At 61.6% G+C, this 24272-nt stretch overlaps 1 protein-coding gene across 1 annotated transcript in view; it reads right to left on the reverse strand.

Annotated features, from left to right (window-relative positions):
* Positions 1-24259, reverse strand: part of COL2A1 (collagen type II alpha 1 chain) — a 34548-nt gene extending 10289 nt beyond the window's left edge. The window contains exons 1-34 of the mRNA XM_029072917.1: positions 24154-24259; positions 19611-19820; positions 18161-18177; positions 17691-17723; positions 17540-17572; positions 17373-17426; positions 17163-17264; positions 16480-16557; positions 16110-16154; positions 15906-15959; positions 15389-15442; positions 14471-14524; positions 14157-14210; positions 14003-14056; positions 13673-13717; positions 13114-13167; positions 9885-9929; positions 9701-9754; positions 8988-9086; positions 7797-7841; positions 7258-7356; positions 6877-6930; positions 6242-6349; positions 6028-6081; positions 5823-5921; positions 4518-4571; positions 4114-4212; positions 3821-3874; positions 3213-3266; positions 2916-2969; positions 2637-2690; positions 1362-1406; positions 847-945; positions 544-651 (exon numbers count right to left, since the gene is read on the reverse strand). Coding sequence (XP_028928750.1) covers positions 544-651; positions 847-945; positions 1362-1406; positions 2637-2690; positions 2916-2969; positions 3213-3266; positions 3821-3874; positions 4114-4212; positions 4518-4571; positions 5823-5921; positions 6028-6081; positions 6242-6349; positions 6877-6930; positions 7258-7356; positions 7797-7841; positions 8988-9086; positions 9701-9754; positions 9885-9929; positions 13114-13167; positions 13673-13717; positions 14003-14056; positions 14157-14210; positions 14471-14524; positions 15389-15442; positions 15906-15959; positions 16110-16154; positions 16480-16557; positions 17163-17264; positions 17373-17426; positions 17540-17572; positions 17691-17723; positions 18161-18177; positions 19611-19820; positions 24154-24259 — 2325 coding nt within the window. The remainder of the gene's footprint in view (positions 1-543; positions 652-846; positions 946-1361; positions 1407-2636; positions 2691-2915; positions 2970-3212; positions 3267-3820; positions 3875-4113; positions 4213-4517; positions 4572-5822; positions 5922-6027; positions 6082-6241; positions 6350-6876; positions 6931-7257; positions 7357-7796; positions 7842-8987; positions 9087-9700; positions 9755-9884; positions 9930-13113; positions 13168-13672; positions 13718-14002; positions 14057-14156; positions 14211-14470; positions 14525-15388; positions 15443-15905; positions 15960-16109; positions 16155-16479; positions 16558-17162; positions 17265-17372; positions 17427-17539; positions 17573-17690; positions 17724-18160; positions 18178-19610; positions 19821-24153) is intronic.
* Between the last annotated feature and the right edge of the window lie 13 nt (positions 24260-24272).

Below are 24272 nucleotides of genomic sequence, written 5' to 3' on the forward strand. Positions count from 1 at the left end.
TGGCCTGTTCTGGCGGGAAGCGGGGGTGGAGGGCGTGGCTTGCGGGGGATGAGCGAGGTCACCTCTGGCGCATCATAATAATCATAATGACTGCATCTGTTAAGCGCTTACACTGTTCTAAGCGCTGGGGGGGATACGAGGTGATCAGGTGGTCCCCCTTGGGGCTCACAGTCTTCATCCCTATTTTACGGATGAGGGAACGGAGGCCCGGAGAAGTTAAGCCCAGAGTCACCCAGCTGATAAGTGGCGGGATTGGAACCCACGACCTCTGACTCCCAAGCCGGGGCTCCTGCCACTGAGTCACGCTGCTTCTCCGGGAGAGGGCGTGGACTGGGTCGAGGGGAGGGAAGGGGGCGTGGGGTGGGTGAGCGGGAGGGGGCCAAGGCTGCCCCACCCCTAAGGGTAAAAAGGCTGGGGGCTCCCAGGGCGGAAAGAAGGCGGGTGAGTGTGGCCGGGGGGGCGGCAGATGGGGCAGCGGGCCCCGGCACGGGGCCGCCTGATGGCCTGCTGCCCGGGCACCGCTGAGGCCCCGGGGATACTCACTCTGTCTCCCTTCGGGCCAGAAATGCCAGCCGCACCCCTCTCGCCGGGCATCCCCTGCAGACCTGGGGGTCCCTGAGCTCCGTTGGGTCCAGCCGGGCCGGTGGCACCCTGTGCGGGAAGGGAGAGTTCACCATTGGCAGTGCCCGCCACCGACACCCATCCCCTCTGCCTCTCCCCACTTCATCTCCTTCCCTCCTTCCCTCCCCTCCCCTCTTCTCGCCTCCCTCCTGGAGATGGACGAAGGGGTAGTGTTGTCTAGGCAGGTGTGGATTCGGTCCTGGAAGGAGGTGGGGGAGATCTCACCTTGGGTCCATCGGTGCCTGGTGTGCCAGGGAGGCCACGGGCTCCCTGAAGCCCCTGAGCGCCGGGGGAGCCTCGTTCTCCGGGGAAACCTCGCTCGCCCTGGTGCCGGAACACGGGGAGAGGTCGGGGATCAGTGCTCAAGAGTCACTGGGGGGGGGGTGGAGTGGTCGGGGCAGCTCGGAGGGAAGACTGAGATGGGGTTAGAGGGAGGGGCGCTCAGGGGGCTTGAAGCCAAAGGTGCCAGCTGTTCCCCGTGAGCCAGGGAGGGACCGTGGGAGGCAGGGTCAGAAAGGGTCAGAAGCAGGTGGGCTGGGGCGGTCCGCGGGGTTGTGTGGACAGAGGCCAGGTTGGAGCTGGTGGACGGGAGACAGTGGAGCTGGTGGGGAAGGGCCAGGGTGAAGCTGGTGAACAAGGGGCAGGATGGAGCTGGGTGGGCAGGGGTCAGAGAGGAGCTGGGTGGACAGGGGACAGGATGGATCCCCCCGCCGTCCCTCCCCCTCCCAGCAGACACTCACCCTGGGGCCCACGAGGCCGGGAGCACCGCCTTCTCCGGGAACACCCTGGAGAGAGGCAGGGGAGGATGGTGATGGAGCAGAAGAAACCCGACCTTAAGCCCCCGAGGGGCGAACCTGGGAGCCAAGCCCACAGGCCCAGTTTGGAGCCGAGTCCAGGCCGCCACCACCCGCTGACCGCTCTGGGATGACAAGGTCTGGTCACACCCTGGCTAGACCGGGCTCTTAGCCTCCTCGCTGCTCTCCCAGCCTCCAGCCTCTCCCCACTCCAAACCACACTGCTCGCCGCTGCCCGGATCATCTCCCGTCAAGACTGTGTGAGCTCTTGGCGGGCAAGGAACATTTCTACCAACTCAGTTGTATTGTATCTCCCAAGCACTTAGTACAGGGCTCTGTACACAGTCGGCGCTCAGTAAATACCACTGATCGAGCTTGTTGAAGCACCCTTCAGCTCACCCCTCTCCTCTCCTCAGTTCCCCCACCCCTCCAGCTTCCTGTGCCCCTCCACGACACCCAAACGCTCCTCACCGTTCAGCCTCAAGCTTCAGCTCTCCCCATCTTGCCCGGCAACTCTCTTCACCCTTCCCAAACTCTCCCTCTCACTGTGCTTCGCTCAACTGACCCTCCTGGCTCTGTCCCCTTGCCCACCGTGCTGGCGCTGGGCTGGACTCCCTCCCCCACCAAACCCCACCAGATCCCAGCTCACCCCTTGTCCAAGCTCTCCTGAAATCTCACTTCTCAATCAAATCTCAACACTCCAAACTACATCGTCCCGACTGCCACCTTCGGCAATTAGGTATTGCTTTATACCCATCCTTAGCCCTTGGGTAGGTATGGACCGCCCTTTCATCTGTATGTTCGAATATTTATTCCGATTCCCCTACTTTTGTAAATGTTGACATCTGTCTCCCTTATTGGAGAGTGAGCTCCTCGGGGGCAGGCGATATGTCTTGTGCAGCTATTGTGTTTCCCCAAGCGCTTTGTACAGTGCGGTGCATCAAACAGGCATTCGGTAAACACCGCCTCGTGCTGAGCCCTAGTGATGGTATCTAATAATGATGGTATTTGTTAAGCGCTTACTATGTGTCAAGCACTCTTCTAAATTCTGGGGTAGGTACAACCTAATCAGGTTGGACACAGTCCTTGTCCCCCATGGGACACAGTCTTAATCTCCATTTTACAGATGAGGTAACTGAGACACAGAGAAGTGAACTGACTTGCTCAAGGTCGCACAGTTCCATGGGCCCTGAGCACCAGAAGCAAAGAGGCCAAACTCACCTGGTCACCTGGTTTTCCACCTTCTCCGGGGGGGCCGGGAGGACCTGGGAGTCCCTAGGAGACAGGGAGACAGAGAGACACATGTTTGACCAGCCCTTAAGTCCTGACCCCAGGAGGGAGGCCCCCTCATAGCTCTCTGGAGTCCCACGGAGCTGGCGCTATGAGGGCCGTGGTGAGGGTGGGGTTGGCCCCCGTGCAATCAATCCAGGACCCACCCTCTGACCCCCCTCCCAATTTCCCACCTTTCCCAAGTCCCAAGAGCATCTCCTGGCTGCTCACCTGGAAGCCGGAGGGGCCGGGAGCTCCCTGCTCTCCCCGTTCACCAACGGGACCCTGTGGGAGAAGACAGACACTGTAAGCGGAGCTGGCGGGGCAAGAGAGACAGTAGGGGCACGAGGGAACTGCAGAGGGTTGGGATCGGAGTTGGGGTTACACGACCTACTGCTCAATGACCCAGCCCTAGTCCCTGCCCCCCCACCCAGGCTAAGGGGGCCGTCTCTGCCCGGCTTCAGGGTCGCCGGGGCCCCTCCTCCCCGCCAACCCCCGTCCTGCCCCTTGGGGGACAACGGGACTTACTGCGGGTCCTGGGGGGCCGGAAGCGCCCGTCTCTCCATCTTTGCCGGGAAGGCCCTGGAGGAAGGAGAAGAGAGGGGAGAGGTGAAGGGCGGTGGGAGCGGGGACGGGGATGCGACAGGACGGGGCGGAGAACCTCCTCGGGCCCCTGGCTACGGACCCTCAGGCGGTTCCACGGTCAAGATGGGGGACCACCTGGTCTGGGTCTCTGGCCTGCTGCCACTCACACTCTCTCACTCGATCACAGTAGCATCCACCACCTTACCTCTACCCTCCTTCCACTGTCTTCCTTCTCACCTCCTCCAGGAAGCCTACCCTGATCCAGGGCTTCCTTCCCCCTCCAGCGTGACTGTCCCCTCCACACCCTCCCAGACATATACACAGCCATATACACCCACCCACCCAGGCACGCGCCCCCGTGCACACAGAGAAACGACACCATCTGTCTCCACGGCAGGCCCAGGGCCCTCAAATTTGCTTTCTGAGGCTCCCGCCCACCTTGAGGACACGGTCAGGGGGGCCAGTGAGTCGGACTGGCTCTGACCTGAAGAGCCAGTACCCGGCTGTGACCGGCCCTTCCCCTGACATCGGGGCGGCTGGCGGGCACTTACTCTGAGCCCAGGAGCGCCGGGCAGTCCTTTCTCTCCCGCCTTGCCAGCTTCGCCCTGGTGGAAAGAAGATGCAGAATGAGGGAGGGAGGGATGGGGAGGGAGAGGAAAGGAGTGAGGGGCGAAGCAGGGTTGGGAGAGGTTGAGTGGCCTGAGCCAAGCTGAGCAAACAAGAGCACCCGCAAAGGGCACACCCAGGGTCAGAGGTCTGCCTGGCAGAAGGGTCAGACCTGCTAATGGGTCAGCAGGGGCACCGTCCTCGTTTGGGGGCACCACACAGGCATGGGATGACTTACGCTGGCACCTTTGGGACCCGGGAAGCCCATGACACCAGGCTGTCCACGAGCTCCCTGAGGGCCCGGGGGACCGGGGCGGCCATCCTCGCCAGCGGCTCCCTGCAGAAGGCACAAATATGGCACATCAGAGTCCCCCCGTTCTCCTCCACCGACACAGGGGTGAAACTGAGCACCACAGGTTCTGAGTGAGGTCAATGGACTCCCCGACCTCACCGTCCCGTCTCCAAAGCCCTCCCCCGACCGCAATCCCTCACAGACTCCCAGGATGACCCCAGCCCTGCCCCCCTCTGCCCTCCATCTCAGCTCACCAGAGCCGCACACCTCCCTGCACACCCGTCCCCCGGCCCGGCTCCCAGCCCCCGCCCCTCGGCCCGGCTCCAAGCCCTGAGCGGGCTTTCACTTACAGAAGGTCCAACTTTGCCTTGAGGACCAGCATCTCCAGGGCGCCCAGTGAGACCCTGCATTCAAGGGAAAAGAGGTCATCGGCAGGCCTGGGGATGGTTGGGGGGTTGAGGAGGGCGTTCAGCCTCTCCATCGCTCTCACTAGGGGCAACAAAATGGCTCCCCCAACCCACGAGGGCAAGTCCAGAGTGCGGGGGTCTGGCAACAGCAGCTCACCTCTTGAATGGCTCACAAAATGGCCCCAGGACACTCCCAGCTCATAATAATACTAATAATGTTAACTAGTATTTGTCAAGTGCTTACTATGTGCCAGGTGCTGTACTTCAGTGCTGGGGCAGGTACAAGCAAATCGGGTTGGACACATTCCCTGTCCCATGTGGGGCTCACAGTCTCAATCCCCATTTTACAGATAAGGTAACTGAAGCACAGAGAAATTAAGCGACTTGACCAAGGTCACACGGCAGACAAGCGGTGGAGCCGGGATTAGAACCCATGATCATAATATGGCAGCAGTGGGCTAGGCGAGCCTGGGGCCGGCAGAAACTTGCAAAGGTGGTGGGGTGCTATTGGGAGTGACCGGGACTAGATGGGGTGCCAGATGGGGCGATTGGCACTATTCATTCATTCAATCATATATATTGAGCACTTACTGGGTGCAGAACACTGTACCAAGCACTTGGGAGAGTCCAGTATAATAGTAGACAGACATATTCCTTGCCTACAGTGACCTTAGAGTCTAGAGGACCAGCTTACAGTCTACAGGGTCTGGGTACCAGCGAGAATGACCCAGACTAGACTGAGTGCCACTGAGGATGATCAAGGCTAGACGGGGTACCGGAGGGAATAACCAAAGTTAGACTGGGATGCCCAAGGGGATGACCAAGTCCAGACTGGGGTTCCAGCTGGAACGACCGGGGGTAGACCGAATGCCAGTGGGAATGGCCAAGGGTAGACTGGCTACCAGCGGGAGTGGTTGAAGATGAGCCGAGTGTGGACAGGAATGGTTCAAGTTAGATTGGGCGGGGGCATTGAGAACGATCAAAATTATTTTGGGGGGCGAGGCTGGAGCGGTGCTGATGGGCATCGATGAAGCTGGGTGAAAAGAGCTGCTGAAGGAGGGCATCCTTTCTCTGGTTCAGATCTCTCCCACACACCCCAGGCCCCAAGTCTCTGATTCCCTGTGTGAGTTGGGCACGCAACTGAGCACCCAATGTACAAGGGAAGAGATGACTCTATCCCACCACTCCACCCTCACCTGCCCACAGTTTCCGCCTCCAGCCCAGTCCCAGCCCTCTGGGGCAACTCACCCTGGCACCCGGGAGACCGGGTTCACCGGGGCGGCCGGGGTCACCGTTGGCTCCTTTGGGTCCACCGAGGCCGCTGGGTCCACGCTCGCCGGGGGCTCCCTGCCAAGCAAGGGGGGAAGGGAAGAGAGAGGTCAGAGGGGAATATGCCCTACCCCACCAGGCCAAGGCCCACCATCCCATTGCCCGCGGGCTCGCGTCTACTCACCTTGGGACCGGCCAGACCGTCCTGTCCTGGGAAACCACGGTTGCCTGGAGCTCCCTGGGGGAGAGGGGAGAGGCTGGGGGTGAGGTGGGGGTCCCCAGATCCCCTCGAGGAGCACTGAGGGATGTCCCCCCGGGTTCCAGCGGGTGAGTTGGCCACCCAGGGCACGGGGCGGGACGAGACCCGACGTCCCAGAACCCAAATCCACACCACTCACCCTCTCGCCAGGTGGGCCCAGAGGTCCAGCCGCTCCAGGTTCCCCCCGGGCTCCTCTCTTGCCTTCTTCGCCAGCTGGACCTGGTGCCCCTTGAGGGCCTGCAGGTCCCTGTGTGTGTTCGTGTATACGGGTGTGGGGGGGGGGAGAGAGAAAGAGAGAGAGAAAGCAATGCTTAGAACGGTTCTTGGCACTCAGTAAATGCCATCATTACTACTGAGGCTCCAGAGTGGGGCCCGTCCAGGCTGGGGGGAACATTCTGGGGGGAGGCGTGAGAGGGGAGGGCGAGTGGAGCATCCAAGATGAATTGAGGACCCCAAAGCTACCGCCCGACTCCGCAGTGCCCAGGTGCCCCTGGATCAGTTCTGTGCCGGGATTGGATCTGCTGAGGTCCAGGGGTCAGGGTCCAGGGAAGAAGGAGGAGGAAGAGGGGGATTCCCGGCTCGCTCCTTGGCATTCTGGGGATGGAGACTCCCTGGATGGAGGCGCTAAAGCCGGGAAGGCCTGGAGGTCCTGCAGCTCACCGGGACCACCCTCCCCACAACCAAGATTGCATGGGTCCCAGAAGGCAAGTGGAAAGCCACTTGGAGTCAGAGGGTCTCGTGGTGGGGGGGGACGAGGTGAAGGGGGACACTTACAGGTTCTCCCTTGGGACCGTGTTCGCCTTTGAAACCTGCAACACCGGGTTCTCCCTGCAGAGAAAGAAAGGAGAGGACTCAGGGTGCAGGAAAGGTGAGGATGGGAGGCAGGAGGGGACGGACTGGAGGAGGGAAAGGCTTGAGAGCATGGATGCTGGGATGGAGTTCACGGAAGGGTTAATAATTACGGTACTGGTTGGACGCTTACTATGTGTCAAGCGCTGTTCTAAACGTTGGGTTAGGTACAAGTTAATCGGGTCAGACACAGTCCCTGTCCCACACAGGGCTCACAGTCTAAATAAGAGGAGGAACAGGTATCGAAGCTCCATTTTCCAGTTGAGGAAACTGAGGCCCAGAGGAGTTAAATTGGGGGTCTCTTACCGTCTGGCCTTTTGGGCCCAGGGGACCAGTGGCACCTTGAGGTCCAGGAGGGCCACGGGGTCCGGGGAAGCCGGGGGCACCAGCTATGCCAGGAGCGCCCTGCAAGGGACCACACGGAAAGGAATGTCAGGCAGCCAATTGTATTTATTGAGCGCTTACTGTGTGCAGAGCACTGTATTAAACCCTTTGGAGAGTACAGTATAACAAAACAGACCCATTCCCGGTCCACAACGAGCTTACAGTCTAGAGGAGGGAGAAGCCAGAGGCCTCAGTCCTCCTTCCTCTCCTAGCACTATTAGATGTCCACCTCGTCTCCCCAAAAATTCACGTTTCCAAATCTTCGCTGGATCCCCACAGCACACCTCCCCAGGCAAAGACTTGGAATCTCTGCACATTCCTCAGCCTCAGGACACTCTCTGCCCCTCAAGCCACCCTAGTCTGACCCTCGCTCACCCAGTGGGTGGTCCCTTCAAACACACACACACACCCCCAGACCCAGGATGCAGACCCTCAAAGCGGGGAGAAGACATCACACTCACCGCAGACCCCTTGGCTCCGGGGATACCGTCTGTTCCAGGGTTTCCCTAAAAACAGAGAGACTTCAGCTCCAAAGGCAAGCTGGGTCACCCCTCCTCTCAAGAGGGGAGATGGTAGATACGGGGGACGGGGATGGGTCAGAAACAGGACGGAAGCAGGAGGGGAGACACCGAGATACTCTAAAACATTTCGGGGGGACTGGACGGAGGTTAAAAGCCAGGGAGATAAGCAGAGTAGAAGAATCAATCGATAGACTGAGCACCTACTGTGTGCAGAACACTGTACTAAGTGCTTGGGAGAGTACAACAGAGCCAGCAAGAACAATCCCCACCCTCCAGAAGCTTACAATCTAGGGGGAAGACATACCCTAAAAGTACAGACAGGGAAAAGGAAGAGGATAAGGGGGTAATGACTGACTGATAAGTACACGAGCTAATACATAATGATACAAGTTACGTTCACAGGTGTACGTATAGATCACAACTTATATTTTATCTCCCAAGTCCTTAGTACAGTGCTCTGCACAAATCAAGTCCTTAATAAATGCAACTGCTTGTCAGATGGATGGCTGTGGAAGTTGGAGGGATATAACCTGGGGAGATGAGAAATCGATCGGGGAAGGCTTCTTGGAGGAGATGTCATTTCAATAGGGCTTTGAAGATGGGAAGAGCTGTGGTTTGATGGATTTGAAGAGGAGGGGAAAAGGCAAGAGGTTGGAGAAAAGAAAGATGAAAAAGAGAAACAGTGAATGGGCTAGGTCGGGAGGAACGAAGAGACTGGGTTGTAGTGGGAGGACACAGTAGTCACGTAGAAGGGAGAGAGCTGAGATCACAGACTGGACAAGCCCCAAACTCCTGGGCTCCTTCTGTGGCTTCCCCTGCCTCAGGGTAAGACTGCTCCCTATCTATCCCAGTCAAACCCCCTCCATTCCCCGGGCACCGGGACCCACTCTGAGTCTTACTCTGTAGCCCCCAGCCCTCAGGAAGTGCTGGGCAGCCCCCTCCCCATTATCTTCCACTTCTGGAAAAACTTGCAAGAGGGTGAATTCTCCTCTTTTCCTCACCACGCCCCTTAGGAAGGGTCAGGAGCAAGGACCCGGAGCAGGGAAGAGGGGGCGAGAAGCAGGAGGGCAGAGAGTGAAGGTGGGGGGGGGCAGGGAGGGGAGGGGAGGGAAGGAGGGAGTCATTACTCACAGAAGCTCCAGAGGGGCCGGGGGAGCCGGGAGTTCCAGATTCGCCTCGTGGTCCCTGGGCCCCTTCGGGGCCGCGGGCACCTGTGGGGCCAGCTTCACCCTAGAAGGGAGGGGGACGGAAGGAGGGAGGAGTCAGGCAGAGGCGGGCAAGGGGACCGGGAGGGCAGGTACACCGGCTGAGATACATGTGCCCACACACGCACACACCCGCTCATAAGCACAACCAAGGCCTAAGAGCTAGGCCAACCGGCCAGGTCTGAATTGGGTTCTTCAGACCCCAAATCTTCCCTCCTCCTGGGGGGCTGGAGGGGCCCCTTTCCTGCTCGGGGGGTCCTAGTGGGGGCGGAGAGCTGTGGGGGGAAGGGGAGGCCTGTGGATCAGCGGGGTGTAACCCAGCCCTCCTCTCCCCCGCCCTGCCCCACACAATGGGCTCCTTCAAGTGACTTCGACGGCGGGGGCCCACCTGTTGCCATGGAAACGCCCGGACCGGAGAAGCCGGCTCCCCCTCCAGCTTCCCCCTCCAGTTCCCGAGGGGACGGGGGGCTCTGACCAACTCCCAACCCCCCGCCCCATTCCCCTGCCAAAATGCCCACAGACTGTCGGCCTTCTCCTCCGCCTCCAGCTCCCCTTCCAGGAGAACCCCTCTCCCCGACGACCCCTCCCCCCAGCGACCCCTCCCCAACGACCCCGGGGCGGGGGGGTGGCAGGACTCACCTTGGAGCCGGGGGCGCCGGGGAATCCGGGAGCACCAGCTGGGCCCACGGGTCCCTGAGGGGTGGAGACGGGAGGGGCGGGAGTTAGCGGGGCCACCGCGGGGCGGGGGTCCCGGGGCGGGGGTCCCGGAACCCGCCTGGGCCGCTCGGTCCGGAGGCCATGGCCGCGATGGGGGTCTACTTACCGGAGGGCCGGCCGGGCCGGGCTGACCGTCGTTGCCTCGAGCGCCCTGGAGAGAGAAAAGAGAGAGGACGGTCAAGGCCGAGCCCCCGGCCCAGAGTAAATGAACCCCACCTGCATCTGGAGGTCGGGGCACCCTCTGTAGCCGGGCTCACTTACCCCACGCATCCCTCGATCCGGCTCCAACCCACCCACGAGAAGCCGGGTCGGGGGGGAGAGAGATGACATCTCCTGGAGCTCCCGGCCTCCCCCAGGCCGCTGACCTAGAGGCTAGAGCCCGACTCTGGGAGTCAGAAAGACCTCAGTCCTAAGGCCGGTTCCTCTACTTGTATGCTGGGTGGCCCTGGGCAAGTCACTTCACTTCTCTGGGCCTCAGTTACCTCATCTGTGAAACGGTGATTAAGACTGTGAGCCCCAAAATGAGACGTGGACTTTGTCCAACCTGACCATCTTGTATCTACCCCCGCTTTCATTCATTCGGTCATATTTACTGAGCACTTACTGTGTGCAAAGCACCGTACTCAGTACATGCCTGGCACATAGTAAGCACTTATACCAGTAAAAAAACAAACAACAAAAAACACGCATTAGGGTCCAGCCCTTGGGGCCCCTCACCTTTTCTCTCTGGTCAAAGATCCTCTGGACCTCAGAGGCCAATTAGCCTAAAATGGCCAATTCTCCCCTCATCCCCAGGGCAGCTAGACTGTGACCCGACTGGGCCAGGGATGTATCCAGGGCAGCTCCTGCTCCCAAGTAAGCACTGGACAAAGAGGAATCACCACCTTTTTTGGGGGGGTGGGGTGGAGAAGGGGGTGGGCTGCGGCGCCTGAGGGAATCAATCAGCCAATGGTTTTTATTGAGTGCTTACTCTATGCGGAGCACTATACTAAATGCTTGGGAAAGGACAACGGCGGGTAGATGCGATACTGGGTCTGGAAGGGGTGGAGAGCTTTTCCCACTCTTGGTAGGGGTGGGAGGCTCCAGGCCAGGGCCAGGAAAGAGTGAGCAGGCTGAGCCTGGGCTAAGGAAATCCTTAGGGGATCATTACCAGTTCCCTCGAGTCATGAGTAAACTGACATTTCTGCAGCCGGGAATCACCCACCTGCCTCCATCCACGGACAGGCACAGCCCTGTGCCTGAGCTTAACCCCCCAGGAACTCCAGGGCTTTCACCCACTCTAGGGGTTACCTGGGGGTGAGAGGGTCCTAAGATAGAGGAGCTTATGGAGAGGGTCCCCGTCCCCAACTGGCATTAAAACACAGAACAGGATCCACATGGGGGAAATGACCCTGATGATGTCTTCCCGAAGAAAGATTTGCTGCAGATTCCACTGGTCAGGATTCAGCTCGGAAAGGGGCTGCCTCCTCGAGAGCTGATTGGCCCAGCTCTGCGCCCCTGCCCGGGAGCTGGAAGATGCAAGGAGCCTCTCCCCAGGTGGACTGGACTGGAAGGCCTCCCACAGAGCCTGAAGGTCCAAGAACGAGGTCAGACTGTGACTCTAGCAGCAGCCCGAACCCTGGGACCCTGATGTCCCACAGAGAAAGACGGAGAAGCGGAAGATAGCGATAATAATAATAACCAAAATAATTATGGTACTTGTTAAGGGCTTACTATGTGTCAAAAACTGTTCTAAGCGCTGGGGTAGATAATAATAATATTGGTATTTGTTAAGCGCTTACTATGGGCAGAGCACTGTTCTAAGCGCTGGGGTAGATACAGGGTAATCAGGTTGTCCCACGTGAGGCTCACAGTCTTCATCCCCATTTTACAGATGAGGTAACTGAGGCCCAGAGAAGTTAAGTGACCATTAGTCAGGTTGGACACAGTCCCTGTCCCACACGGGGCTCACACTCTTAATTCCCATTTTACAGATGAGGTAACCGAGGCCCAGAGAAGTGAAGTAACTTGCCCAAGGTCACACGGCAGACATGTGGCCAAGGCAGGATTAGAACCCATGACCTTCTGACTCCCAGGTCCCCGCTCTATCCACTAAGCCAAGCTGTCAGAGTCAGGGGTCAGAGGGGTCTTCTCAGTGCAGGAAGAGCAGGGTGTGCAGAGACGGCCACCTCCAAGCAGGCGGGACCGGGCGTGGGAGAAGGCCCGGCGGGCCCGCAGCCTCCACTGACCTCTCCGCTCGGCTCCGGCAAGGCAGAGCAGTTGGCACAGCCCGGTCCCCGGCCCGGCGCTGGGGCTGGCCGCTAGCCACTGGCAGGCTGCCCGGGAATGCCTGGCTCACCCCGAAGTGGGCCATGTGGGGGAGGGGGTGCTCTCAGCCTCGAGACTCGAGCCATCCACCGAGGCGGGCTGGTAGGGGCGGCCGAGCACCCTGCCGGGACAGTCCAAGCGGGCCTAGCGCAGGGGGCCCGGCCGCTCCTCTCCCCACCCCACACTGCAGCTCTCCTTCCAGCCGCTGCGTGCTTTTCCCTCAAACGCTCTCCCCCTTCCCCTCTGCTGCCCTGGAATAATAATAATGTTGGTATTTGTTAAGCGCTTACTATGTGCAGAGCACTGTTCTAAGCGCTGGGGGAGATACAGGGCCATCAGGTTGTCCCACGTGGGGCTCACAGTCTCAATCCCCATTCTACGGATGAGGTCACTGGGGCACAGAGAAGTGAAGTGACTTGCCCCCAGTCACGCAGCTGACAGGGGGCAGAGCCGGGATTCGAACCCGTGACCTCTGGCTCCCAAGCCCCGGCTCTTTCCGCTGGAGTCCAGGGGCAGGACCTGGCCCCTTCTGACATCTCCAAAAGTCTGCAGTACTAGTCATCATAATTCTGGCATTTGTCAAGTGCTTACTATGTGCCGAGCACTGTACTAAGCGCTAGCATGGATTCAAGCAGATCAGGTTGGACACAGTCCATGGCCCCCGTGGGGCTCACAGGTGAGGTTACCGAGGAACAGCAAAGTGAAGTAACTTGCCCTAGGTCACACAGCAGACAAGTGGCGGAGCCGGGATTAGAACCTGGGACTCCCCGCCCCACGCTCTGTCCACTATACCACGCTGCTCCTAGGAGCACTGGGGTCCGGTCATCCCCGGAGCCAGCTGCCTCTCGACCCCGGAGACCCCCTCCCTCCTTGGGGTGCTCCTGACAGAGGGAAAAGGTCAGGCTACCCTGACCCAGAAAGGGAGTTTCTTTCCCCAGTCCAGAGGGGCAGGAAGGGCAGACCCCGGGCTGGGGTTGGGATGGGGGGTGGGACGTGGGCTGGGGTAGAGGTTGGGGGCTGACGCTCACCGCAGCGCCTGCAGGTCCGTTCCGTCCTCTCTCGCCAGGGAGGCCGCGGGGTCCCTGGAACACACAACGGCACGGGTGAGATGCCCCGCGGACGGAGCTGTGGTCCGGGTTGCCCCGTGGGACCGGCCCGACCCTCCTTGGGACCCACCGCTTCCCACCCTGCCCTGGGCAGAGGGCTGGAGTCCCTAGGACAGGTCGTTCAACGGTGTTGACTGGGTGCCCACTGAGTGCAGAGCACTGTACTGAGCTCCTGGGGGAATCTGAGGGAGTTGGTAGACACGGTCTCTGCCCTCGAGCTCGCAGTCTGGGAGGGAAGACCACCCCTATAGAAACCTTGTGGCACAATTCACCCACCACGGCATTTAGTGCCAGACTCCAGGGCCCAGAGGACACAGTCGCTTGGACGCCAAATCCCCAGGCCCACTGCCCTTCTACCCTACCACCTGGGAGTGGTACTAGTCGGAGCCTCCTTCCCCTGGATCCTGAACCTCTGGACGGAGCCCCCGGGGTCAGCAGGGGAAGAGGACAGGAAGGAGGAGGACGAGGTAGAGTTTCTCACCATGGGGCCGGGGGAGCCGTTTTCTCCGGGGGAGCCGCCTTCACCCTGGGGGCAGAAATGGGGGGGGGATCGTTGCAGCGGCCCGAGTCGTGGCCACCCCATTCCCCCTGTCCCCCCCGTCCCCCGGCACCTGGTGCAGTCGGGCCAGAGGAGGGAGGGGGCCTTCCCACCCCCCAGATTTTCCAGAGGGAAGCGAGGACGTGACCCATCCCCCCCCCGGGGCCAGGGTCGGCCCGTCCCCCCACCCAGCGGGCAGGGCCAATGGGTCAGTCGGAGACCGCCGCCCGGCTCAGCCGCACGGTACTGGACTCTCGTTCCCCAACGCCTCACCTTGGCTCCTGGAGCACCGGCTTCTCCCTTTGCGCCATCCAAGCCGGGGTATCCCTGTGGGGGGCACACAGGACCTCAGATGCGAACTGGGCCCAGGAGAGCACCCCCGTCAAGACCCCCAAGCCCCGCAGCCCCAGCCCTGCGCACGACTTACCCTGTGACCTTTGACACCGGGGAGGCCGGGGGTCCCCGGGAAACCACGAGCACCCTGCGGGGAGAGGGAACACGCTTAGGGCAGGACAGGTAGAGTGAAGCCCGTGCCACCCCCCTCGGCCCATTGGGCAAAGCGTTTTAGGCCCGGGCCCGCCTCCTCCCAGCCCCACTCCCTCCCTCAGGTCTCCAGCTGCCCTGGCCAGAAATGACCCTCCTCTTCCTCCCCCACCCAGCCACCCCGCCCCAGCTGGCAGAGCCCCCTCCCCACCCCCAGTGCTGCTTCCCCAGAGAAGGGCTTGAACAAGCCGGTGGTACCTGGGGACCAGGAAGACCCCGTTCTCCAGATTTTCCAGGTTTTCCAGCTTCACCCTGGGGGATACATGGGAAAAATCTTAGCTCCTTCCGCATCGGCATCGGTGCAGATCCTAGACTCTGTGCGAAGCCCCGGTCCCCATCCACCACCCACTCTCCCACCCTCTCCTACCTCAGTGACTGAGCCAGACCTCTGGCCCCTCTCTGGCAACCTCCCATTGTCCAGGTCAGGCCCTTCCCTCCGCTCAGGGAACAAACTCTCCCCCTCAGACCCGGGCCCTCGGTTAATGACTGTAATGATTACGGTACTTGTTAAGTGCTTACTATGTGCCAGGCACTGTACTAAGCACTGGCATGGGTACTAGCAAATCGGGTGGGACACAGTCCCTATCCCACAGGGGGCTCACAGTCTTAATCGCCATTTTACAGTTGAGGCAACTGAGGCACAGAGAAATGAAGTGATTTGCCCAAGGTCACCCAGCAGACAAGAGGTGGAGCCGGGATTAGAACCGAGGTCCTTCCGACGCCCAGGCCCGGGCTCTAGCCACTAAGCCCTGGTGGTTCCCATGGGCGGCCTCATCCACCCCCACCCTCTCCCCACGGAGCCCCAGGAAATCCCCCAACCCTTCTTGGGTCAATGCCACCATAAGGGGGTTTAGGGGTGCGGCTTCGGGGTCTGCCCGTGTTGGGGCTGGATGAGGCCGGGTGTGTGACTTCTTTCTGCTCGCTCCCCAAATCCTGTTCTGGTCTGCCTCGGTCTCCCCTTCCCAGTCCTGGCTCCCCGCAGGCGTTGGAGCACGGAGGAAGACCCCTCCCCCAGGGAGGTGATCTGACACGGACAGTCCACTTGAGGGGTGGTCCCCTGCCCCACCGGCCTCCCCCGTGACCCTGCTCCACCCCCCGGCCCCGCCTGGTACTCACGTCATCGCCGGGTTTCCCAGGGGGTCCGGCTGGGCCTCGGGGTCCCATGGGGCCCTGGAAGAGAAGGAGAGAAACCGAGGGGTGAGAGGCCAGTGGACAGACAGGCGAAGGCCAGCCGCCCATCGGGCACGGTCAGTAGGATGAGGTTGCCACCTGCCTCCAGTCTATCGGGGGGTCTCCCGGTCCCTTCGATCCCCCACCGGAAAAGGGCCCCAAGCCCTAGGCAAACAGCGGGGAGGGGGCTCAGTGTTGAAGATTGGGGTCCCAGAGCAGTAGCAATCGATCCATCGTATTTATTGAGCACTTACTGTGCACAGAGCATTGCGCTAAATACTTCGGAGAGTAGACTATTACAGAGTTGGTGGTAGATGCAGTCTAGAGGGAAGTGGGGTTTACTGAGCGTCCACTGGGTGTTGAGCACTGTACTGAACGCTTGGGCAGAGGCAGAAAAGGGATAAGTTCCCTGCCCGGGAGGGGCTTGCACTGTAGTGGGGCAGGGAGGGGTCCCGATACTCACGGAGACGCCGGGTTCGCCGGGTTCACCGGGGTTGCCCTGGAAACCTTGAGGTCCCTGAAACGAAGCCGAAAGGCCCGGTGAGCCCCTGAGGAGGGGGACGCGCGAGAGAGGTGAGGGACGGGGTGGGGGGATGCCGACGTCTCGAGAGCTTTAGGGAAGACGGGAGTCGGGGGGGTGTGGAGAGGGTGACGGGCGGGTACTTACGGGAGAGCCTGATGGTCCAGGTGGGCCTCGGGGTCCCATGGGGCCCTGTTGAGGGGGGAAGCAAACCAGAAATGAAGAGGGGGATTACAAACCCCGAAAAAACCACGGGACCACCCCTGCCCCAAACCGGCCCCGACGCCCCGAGCCGGCTGAGGTTATTTGGAGAAGACGCTTGGGAAGAGGGCCCGTGCTGGCCCGTGGCCATGTTTGCTGAAGCCGCCCGTTCATTCAGCCGCTGCCAAGCCCACCGCCCCCTTCCCCCCTGGCCGCGGGCTGGGATTCCCCCACTGGGCAGCCTGGCCCCCGTCAGGCGGCTGCAGGGCCCCGCCCCGGCTCCTCCCTGCAAGCCCCGGGAGAGCCCCGTCCTTACCATGGGGCCTTGCATGACGCCCATCTGGGCTCCTCCGGCCTTCTCGTCGAATCCGCCCGCCATCTGAGCAGCAAAGTTCTGCAAACGAACCCCACCTCATCAGGACACAGGAACACGGCAGTGGAGCCATTCAGGGCTCGGGGCCGACCGTTCGGGGCGCAGGGCCCCACGGAGATGAGGAGCTGGGGTGGCCCGGAGACTCTCTCCTTCGGCACGGTAGCTCCTGTGGTCCCCAGCTGCCGGCCCGGCCCGGTTCAACCAGCTTTGGGACCCGGCAGGTCTGCCAAGATAAGGGTCTGGCACCAGAGGCATGGGCAGAAGGCTTTGGGGCTGATGACAGCGGGCCCCAAGAGGAAGGGGACAGTGGGCGGCTTGTCCCTCGGTCTAATTTGGTCATCATAAGCGCCCGGCGGGGACAACGGGAGTCACACCCTTTGCCAAGGACCGACTACCCGGAACCGATCCCTTGCGGAACTTGGCAGGGCTCGAAGGAGCCTTGGCACGAGATCGGCCAACATCGGGCCTGAGACCACCCGGGATCCCCTCCCTCCCCGTCCACCTCCTCTGGATGGCGGGGTCCTGCTCGCCCTCCCTCCATCCCAGCAGCGATCCATTCCAGATAGAGGATGACCCAAGGGCCGGTGTACAGGGGCCTGCGGGAGACGGACAACGAGGAGACTTACTCCGCCAAGGCCAGGGGGGCCGGGAGGCCCGGGGGGTCCAGGTGGGCCAGGGTTTCCGGGGGTTCCAGGCTCGCCATCTTTTCCACGAGGTCCAGGAGCTCCCTGGGTGGAGACAAAGAGACCTCAGAGTTGAGACTGGGGAGTTCAACAGCTCCTCCTGCCCCTCCCACTGAGGGAGTAGGGATCCCAGAGACCTGGCCCTCTACTCACTTTTTCACCCTTGTCCCCGCGGTCTCCTCTGGGTCCCTGTTCTCCTGCAGGACCCTAAAACAGAAGGACGAGGTGGGGTGGGCTGAGCCCAAGGGCCCCTCAAGGCCCTTCAAGGGACAGAGGGGGGCATTATCCTCTCCCTCTCGCTCGCTCGCTCACTCTCTCACCTGGGGTCCTGGGGGTCCTTTGGGGCCTACAACCTGGAACAGAGAGAAACAGAGGCAACATTTAGAGCCCACTCCAACGAGCCTCCCGGTCAGCCCAGCTCCAAGATGGAACCGGCTCGGCCGCCCAGATCAAGACCCAGTCACGACTTACATCTTTAATGTCTCCGGGTTCTCCCTTCTGTCCCTGAAATACAGAGCGAGGCCTGGGTTAGGCTGCGGCCCAGCCCGCCCCACAGGCTGCAGCCCCCCACCCTCCTACTAGAGACCCACCCCAGCAGAAGCAGCCCAGATGCTGGTAAAGACTATAAAACCCAAGAGGCAGAGGAGCCTAGTGGTGAGAGCTCGGGGCAGGGAGTGGAAAGACCAGAGTTCTAATCCCAGCTCTCCCGCCGTCCTGCTGCGGGACCTTGGGCGAGCTACTTAGCCTTCCGGAACCTCAGTTTCCTCATCTGTAGGATGGGGATGAGATACATCCCCTCCTCTTCTCTAAAGACTGCGAACCCCACGAAGGACCAGACTTGGGCCCTTTTGATCATCTAATATCGGCCCGGCTCTTAGCACGCAGCTTGGGACCTAAAAAGTCCTTAATCAAGACCCCTAATCGTTAAAACTCCAACTCACCTTTGGGCCAGGTTGCCCTGCTCGAAGGAGAGAAAGGAAAAATCGTTATACTTCTGACGGTGGATGGGGAGGGACAATTTGGTTCCTCGAAACCAAGGACTCACAACCCTGCTCCGCAGGGTGCGAGGGGGGTCACCCAGATGGACGGGTCTGACCGGGGAGGGGAGTCGGTTGGGGTGCGGGGCAGGGGCTGGGGTCCTCTCGCCCCAACTGCGGGAGCCCGGAGAGGGTCTGCGGGGGGTCCGGGGAGGGGAGGGGGGTGGATCTCACCGCCCGGGGGGGGGCCAAGCGACCACGTGCGGGGAGGCTTATGCGGGGAGCGACGCCAGGGTAGGAAACCGAGGAGGGGAAGCCCCCCCCAAGCACTCTTAGGGTGTCCCTCCCCCCCATTTGAAGGCCCTCGAGCGGGGCTTACGTTAATGAAGCGGCTAAACCTCCTCCAGGCAGCATGGAGAGACAGTAAAGCGCGGGAGTTAGTTTCAGCGCAATCAGGCGTTATAGCAGGGCGGGGAGGGGGCTTTTTTGGGGGGGGGGCAACCCTTCCGCTGCTGGCCGCCTCCCCCCGGCACAAACCGTGGAAGAGGCGGGGAAGGGTTGAGGAAAGGCGCCTTCTCCGTTGGGTTGTCCCATCCGGGGGTCCCCGGGCCTGGTCTCGGGCATCCGAGACGGCCTAGGGGTGGGGGTCCCCCCGGGCGGGGGTCGCCCACCCCGGAGGGCCAGGCTAGTGTGGCAGAGAGGGGGGCTAACCCTAGACCCCCTCCTCTCGTTGGAGTTGGTTCCTCAATCCATCGATGGTATTTAGTGAGCGCTTACGGTGTGCGGGGCGCCGTACTAAACGCTCGGGAGGGCACAGTGCCAGAGTTGGTCACGACCGCCGCAAAGATCTTTCAGTCTTTGCGTGGGGGGGGGGGGTGTTAAACCCCGGCAGGACCCCTCCCCTCCAGCCTCGAGCCTCAAACCCAGCATGGCCTAGTGGAAAGAGCACGGGCCTGGGAGTCAGAGACCCTGGGTTCTAATCCCGGCTCTGCCACTCACCTGCCGGGTGACCATGGGCGAGTCACTTAACTTCTCCGGGCCTCGGTTCCCTCATCTGCAAAATGGGGGTTCCAATTACTGTGCTCCCTCTTAGAATGTGAGCCCGGGGTGGGACCTGAGTATCTTGGATTAACCCCGGCGCTCAGGGCTTGGTGTATAGTAAGCGCTTAACGAAATACCACGATGATGATGATTATTATCATTATTATCGTCAATAATAATAACAGACCCGGAGCCCCGAGTGTCCCGTCCCTTTCCTGCCTCATCTCCGGCTCCGGGGAGGGGAGGGGGTCTGGACCACCGAGAAGGCACCTTTCCCCGGCGGGGGGAGGGTCCATGGATGCCCAGGTCGGAGCCCGGCCCATCCATGGCCCCGCGGGTAATTTATTTACGGAGCAGGAAATAAATAAATTACGAGCACTGGCGGCGGGCGGGTGAGTTGGGCAGATAGGACAGCACTCTCCGAAGGGGATCTCGGGGTTGAGGCAGTCCCGCGTCTCTTCGCAGATTATCTCGTCGCAGAGAACGGTCCCCGTGTCGCAGACACAGATGCGGCAGGGCTCGGGTTTCCACACGTCCTTATCGTTATAGCGCTGCCCGTCCTGCACGCAGCTGCCCGCCTCCCCTGGGCCGGGGCGGGACGGGGACGGGGGTGGGGCGGGAGGGGGGAGGGGGCGGCGGCCCGGGGGAGAGAAAGAGAAACTGAGTCACCCAGGGACAACTCGAGGTCGGGGAGTGGAGCTTGGAGGGCTTGGGGAGCCGGGGACCTCACCGAGGGGGACGGACGCCCCCTCCTCCCCCCCCCCAGACACCCCCTCCTCCCCTCCCCTCTTGGAGAGGAACCGGGGGGTCCTGAGGGGGATGGACAGTCCGGCCCCGCGTTGGCTGGAGGATTTTGCCCCTAATGCCATTTTATTTTTTTTGGGGGGGGAGGGGTCCCCGACTCAGACCCCTCCGCCCGCACCCTGGCTGCTGCGCGTGAAGGCGGCGCGGGGCCAGGGGTCTTGGCCGGGAGTCGGCGAGAAGGCCGGAGGGGAAAGGACCTGTTTTTATCATCAAAACAGTCGGAGCGGTGACAGCGTGGACTGGAAAACAGCCTGGACCCCGGGGGCGGGGGAGGAGGAGTGTAGGGGGAGGACAATCCGGGCCGACACCCCGCGGGATCCCGGCTCCCCCTCTTGTCTGCTCTGCGTCCTCGGGCGAGTCAATTCACCTCTCTGGGCCTCAACTTCAGCTCGAAAATGGGGATGGAGACTGTGAGCCCCACGTGGGACAAGGACCCGTGTCCAACCCGATTTGTTTTAGATGCACCCCAGGGCTTAATACAGTGCCTGCCACATAGTAAGCCCTTAATAAGAATAAGAATGGCATTTGTTAGGCGCTTATTATGTGCAAAGCACTGTCCTAAGCGCTGTGGAGGATATAAGATGATCAGGTTGTCCCGCGTGGGGCTCACAGTCTTAATCCCCATTTTACAGACGAGGGAAGTGAGGCCCAGAGAGGTGAAGTGACTTGCCCGGAGTCACACAGCGGACGAGCGGCTGAGGCGGGATTTGAACCCATACCACGATTACGATTATTGTTATCCTCGGGGCAGGACTGAGCGCTCTAGGGAGGCGTTCTGGAGAGGGTCGAGCCCCTCGGGGAAGTTCGACGGGGGAGGTTGGGGGTTAGAATCTGCTAAAGCGGCCTGGAAGGCAGGCGGGAGGGGGCTCGCGAAGCAGCCCCCACCCCATCGGACCTCCGGCTTCCCGGGGTCTGAAACCCGCTTTCGAATCGAGCCGGGACGGGCGCGGGGAGGGGGGAGGTGTCGGACGGCGAGGAGGAGAAAGGGGAAGGGGATGGAGGCCGGGGCGAGTTGGGGGAGGGGGCTGCGCAAGGGTAAATCGAGTGAGAGAGAGACTTTTCAGAGCGTCCGAAGGGCCTTCGCCTTACGCCTCTGGGGAGACGTGCTGCAAATACGGTCAGGGGGTGGGTGGGGGGGTGTGGTGTAGGTGGGGAGGGGGAGCGTGGGGGGGAGGGTGGGGGGGGGGGTCCCTGGTCTTAAATTCCCATTCCTGCCGGATCGGGGCCAGGGCGGTGACGAGATGGCGGAGGCGCGTTAAACTGAGCGCGGTTCCCTTCGGGGCCGATCTGACAAAGGGCGGCTCTAGGGTTACCCTAATGACCGCGGCCCGGATAAGCGGCCCCTTTGTGGGAGTCCCGTAAAGCCCTCCCCGCCCCCCGCGGGGGGCGGGGGTCGGGGGGCCCCGGCGGCCCCCGCCCCCGCCATGAATGAGCCCTTTTCTGGAGCGCAACACAGAGCGCGATTCACGGGGCTCCGCGAGGGACCGGATTCCATCAACGCGGGCCGCCCCTCGGGCCCATCTGGAAAACATCGCTGCCAATCTCGCAAACGCAAACAAACCCGCACAAAGGGGGATTGAGGTCTCGCTCTCCCCGCCGGACCCCACGGCGCTGACGCGGGGGGAGAGGGGAGGAGAGGAGAGGAGGGGAGGGGGCGCGGAGCGGGGGCGTCCCCACACCCGCACGCCCCCTCTTTCTCGGGCCCCCCTCCTCCGCCCCCGGGACTCTGGTGCCTTCGAGGAAAGAGGAGGAGGAGGAGGAGGAGGAGGAGGCGGCGTTGGAAACCCCGGGATGGACTACTTTCCGGCCTGCGGGGGCCCCCCTCCCCTCCCCGCCGCCCTACCCCGAGCCACCTCCGCCCGAGGTCTCCTCTCACCCCGCCGCCCGGGCTCTAAAAATGGCCCGGCTCGGGTCTCCTTGCCTGCCCTTCTGGCAAAGGGGTGGGGGGCGGTCCGGGAGCTGGGAGGGAGACGGGGGGCGGATTTCTTTGAGACCCCCCCCCACCACCACACACACACTCACACGCACGCTCGGTGCGCCCAAGTTTCCGGGCTCTGCGACCCCTGATGATCACCCCAGCCCGAAGGGCCTTTTCGGATGGGGAGGGGGCGGGCCGAGGGGGAGGGACGGGGGTCACCACGGGACTTGGACGCCGCTCTGAGAATCGGTCAGCCGCCGCCCGGGGCTCAGACACTTTTGTGGAAATGTTTTTGGGAATCGTCAACAAACACACACCCACACCCACATCCCCGCGCAGACACGCGCGCAGAAGTGCATACGGGCCTGTAGGGACACACGAACACTCAACACCGTCCAACGTGCACCCGCAAACACGTGCGAACACACAAACGTTCACGTGAGCACCCCTTTCCACCCGCTTGCACACAGAAGACCCCCCCCACACACACACACACACTCACCCACGCGCACACTCACCTACCCTCACCCTAGCATCCCCATCTAGGAATATACATTACCTGCGCACGGATGTACACCCCCACGCTCCCTCTCGCCCGCCCACGAGCACACGCATGCCCCATACCCAAACACACTCTCCCGGGCAGGCGCACCGTGCTGGTGTATCGACTTCCCAAATGCACAAAAGTGGCTCTTTGTCTTTGAGGGGAGAGGAGCGGGGGGAGGGAGGGAGCGCTATTTTGGGGTTGGGGGCCGGGAGCCGATTGCCTGGCCCTGGAATGCGCCTTTTCCCTTCAGGTGGCCTCTTCGGAGACGTTTTTCTCAAAGAGATACGAGGGGAGAGGAGCCAACGCTGGGGCGGGGGGAGAAGGGGACCCCAGGGGACTCCTGCAGCCCCTCGGAAGGGTTGGATGAAGTGGAAGGGGAGGGAGCTCCCTCTCCCAAGTTTCTCTAGGAAACTTCTGCCTGACGACTTCAGTCCCCTCCCCCAGGAGGGCTTCTGGCTACTGCTGCAAGACAGACCCGAGAGCCCCAAATTGCCTACCCGTACACAAACACGTGTGGAGTAAGGGTGGTTCGATCTTTCCTGCCCAGCTGGGATGGGATGGGATGGGGACGTTGGCGGTGGACGCGTCGGCCCGATTGTGTGGTGGGAATGTACGTCCCTGGGTGATCTGGGGATGTGCGCCTGCACGTTTGAGTGGTGTGTGTGCCTTTGGGATAGGCCAGTCTGGGCCTGTGGGAGGTCTGCCTCTGAGGCTGGGGGCTTCTGTCCAAGTGTGTGTGCCTGGGAGATGCGTGTGTCTGCCTCTATGTGTGTGGTGTGTGTGTGTCCGGGAGAGGCGTGTCTTCTCTGTGTGTGAGAGATGAGTGGGCCCGTCTCCGGGTGTGTGTCTGTGTGAGATGCGTGTCCTTCTCTGCGTGCCCCCGTGTGTGTGACTGAGAAAGGCGTCTGTCTGTCTCTGTGTGTCTGGGAGAGGCCAGTCTGTCTCCGTGAGAGATGAGTGTGTCTGTCTCTGGGTGTGTGTCTGGGGGATGTGCGTCCTTCTCTGTGTGTGTGTGAGATGCGTGTCCCCGTGTGTGTGACTGAGAAAGGCGTCTGTGTGTGTGTGTGTGTGTGTCCGGGAGAGGCGAGTCCGTCTGAGTGGGAGAGATGAGTGTGTCTGTCTCTGGGAGTGTGTCTGGGGGATGTGCGTCCTTCTCTGTGTGTGTGTGAGATGCGTGTCCCCGTGTGTGTGTCTGAGAAAGGCGTCTGTCTGTCTCTGTGTGTGTGGGTCCGGGAGAGGCGAGTCTGTCTGAGTGTGAGAGATGAGTGTGTCTGTCTCTGGGTGTGTGTCTGGGGGATGTGCGTCCTTCTCTGTGTGTGTGTGAGATGCGTGTCCCCGTGTGTGTGTCTGAGAAAGGCGTCTGACTCTATGTGTGTGGGTCTGGGAGCCGCTTCTCTGTGTCTGTGTGTGAGCGAGGCCCGTCCGTGGGTGCGCGTCTCCGTGGATGTGTGTGTCTGTGAAGTGGCAAGGCTTCTTCACGGCTCCGAGACCCCCGCCGGGACCAGCCGAGAGGAGCCCCCCGCCGGGCTCCTCCGGCTGCCGGGGCCCCCGGCCCCCTCCCTCCCTCCTTCTCTCCCGCCTTCCCTCCCGGGGGTGGGCTTGGTGCGGGGGTCCTGGGGCAGCGGGGATGGGGGCGGGCGGACTTACGGGCTCCCTGGTCCTGAGCTTGGACGGCGGCGACGAGGAGCAGCGCCTGGGCGACCGCCAGGAACAGTAGAGTCCGGGGGTCCCCGAGGCGACGGCGGCGGAGCATGGCGCTCGGGCCG

Source organism: Ornithorhynchus anatinus, chromosome 10, assembly GCF_004115215.2.
Source record: "Ornithorhynchus anatinus isolate Pmale09 chromosome 10, mOrnAna1.pri.v4, whole genome shotgun sequence".
Classification (NCBI taxonomy): domain Eukaryota; kingdom Metazoa; phylum Chordata; class Mammalia; order Monotremata; family Ornithorhynchidae; genus Ornithorhynchus; species Ornithorhynchus anatinus.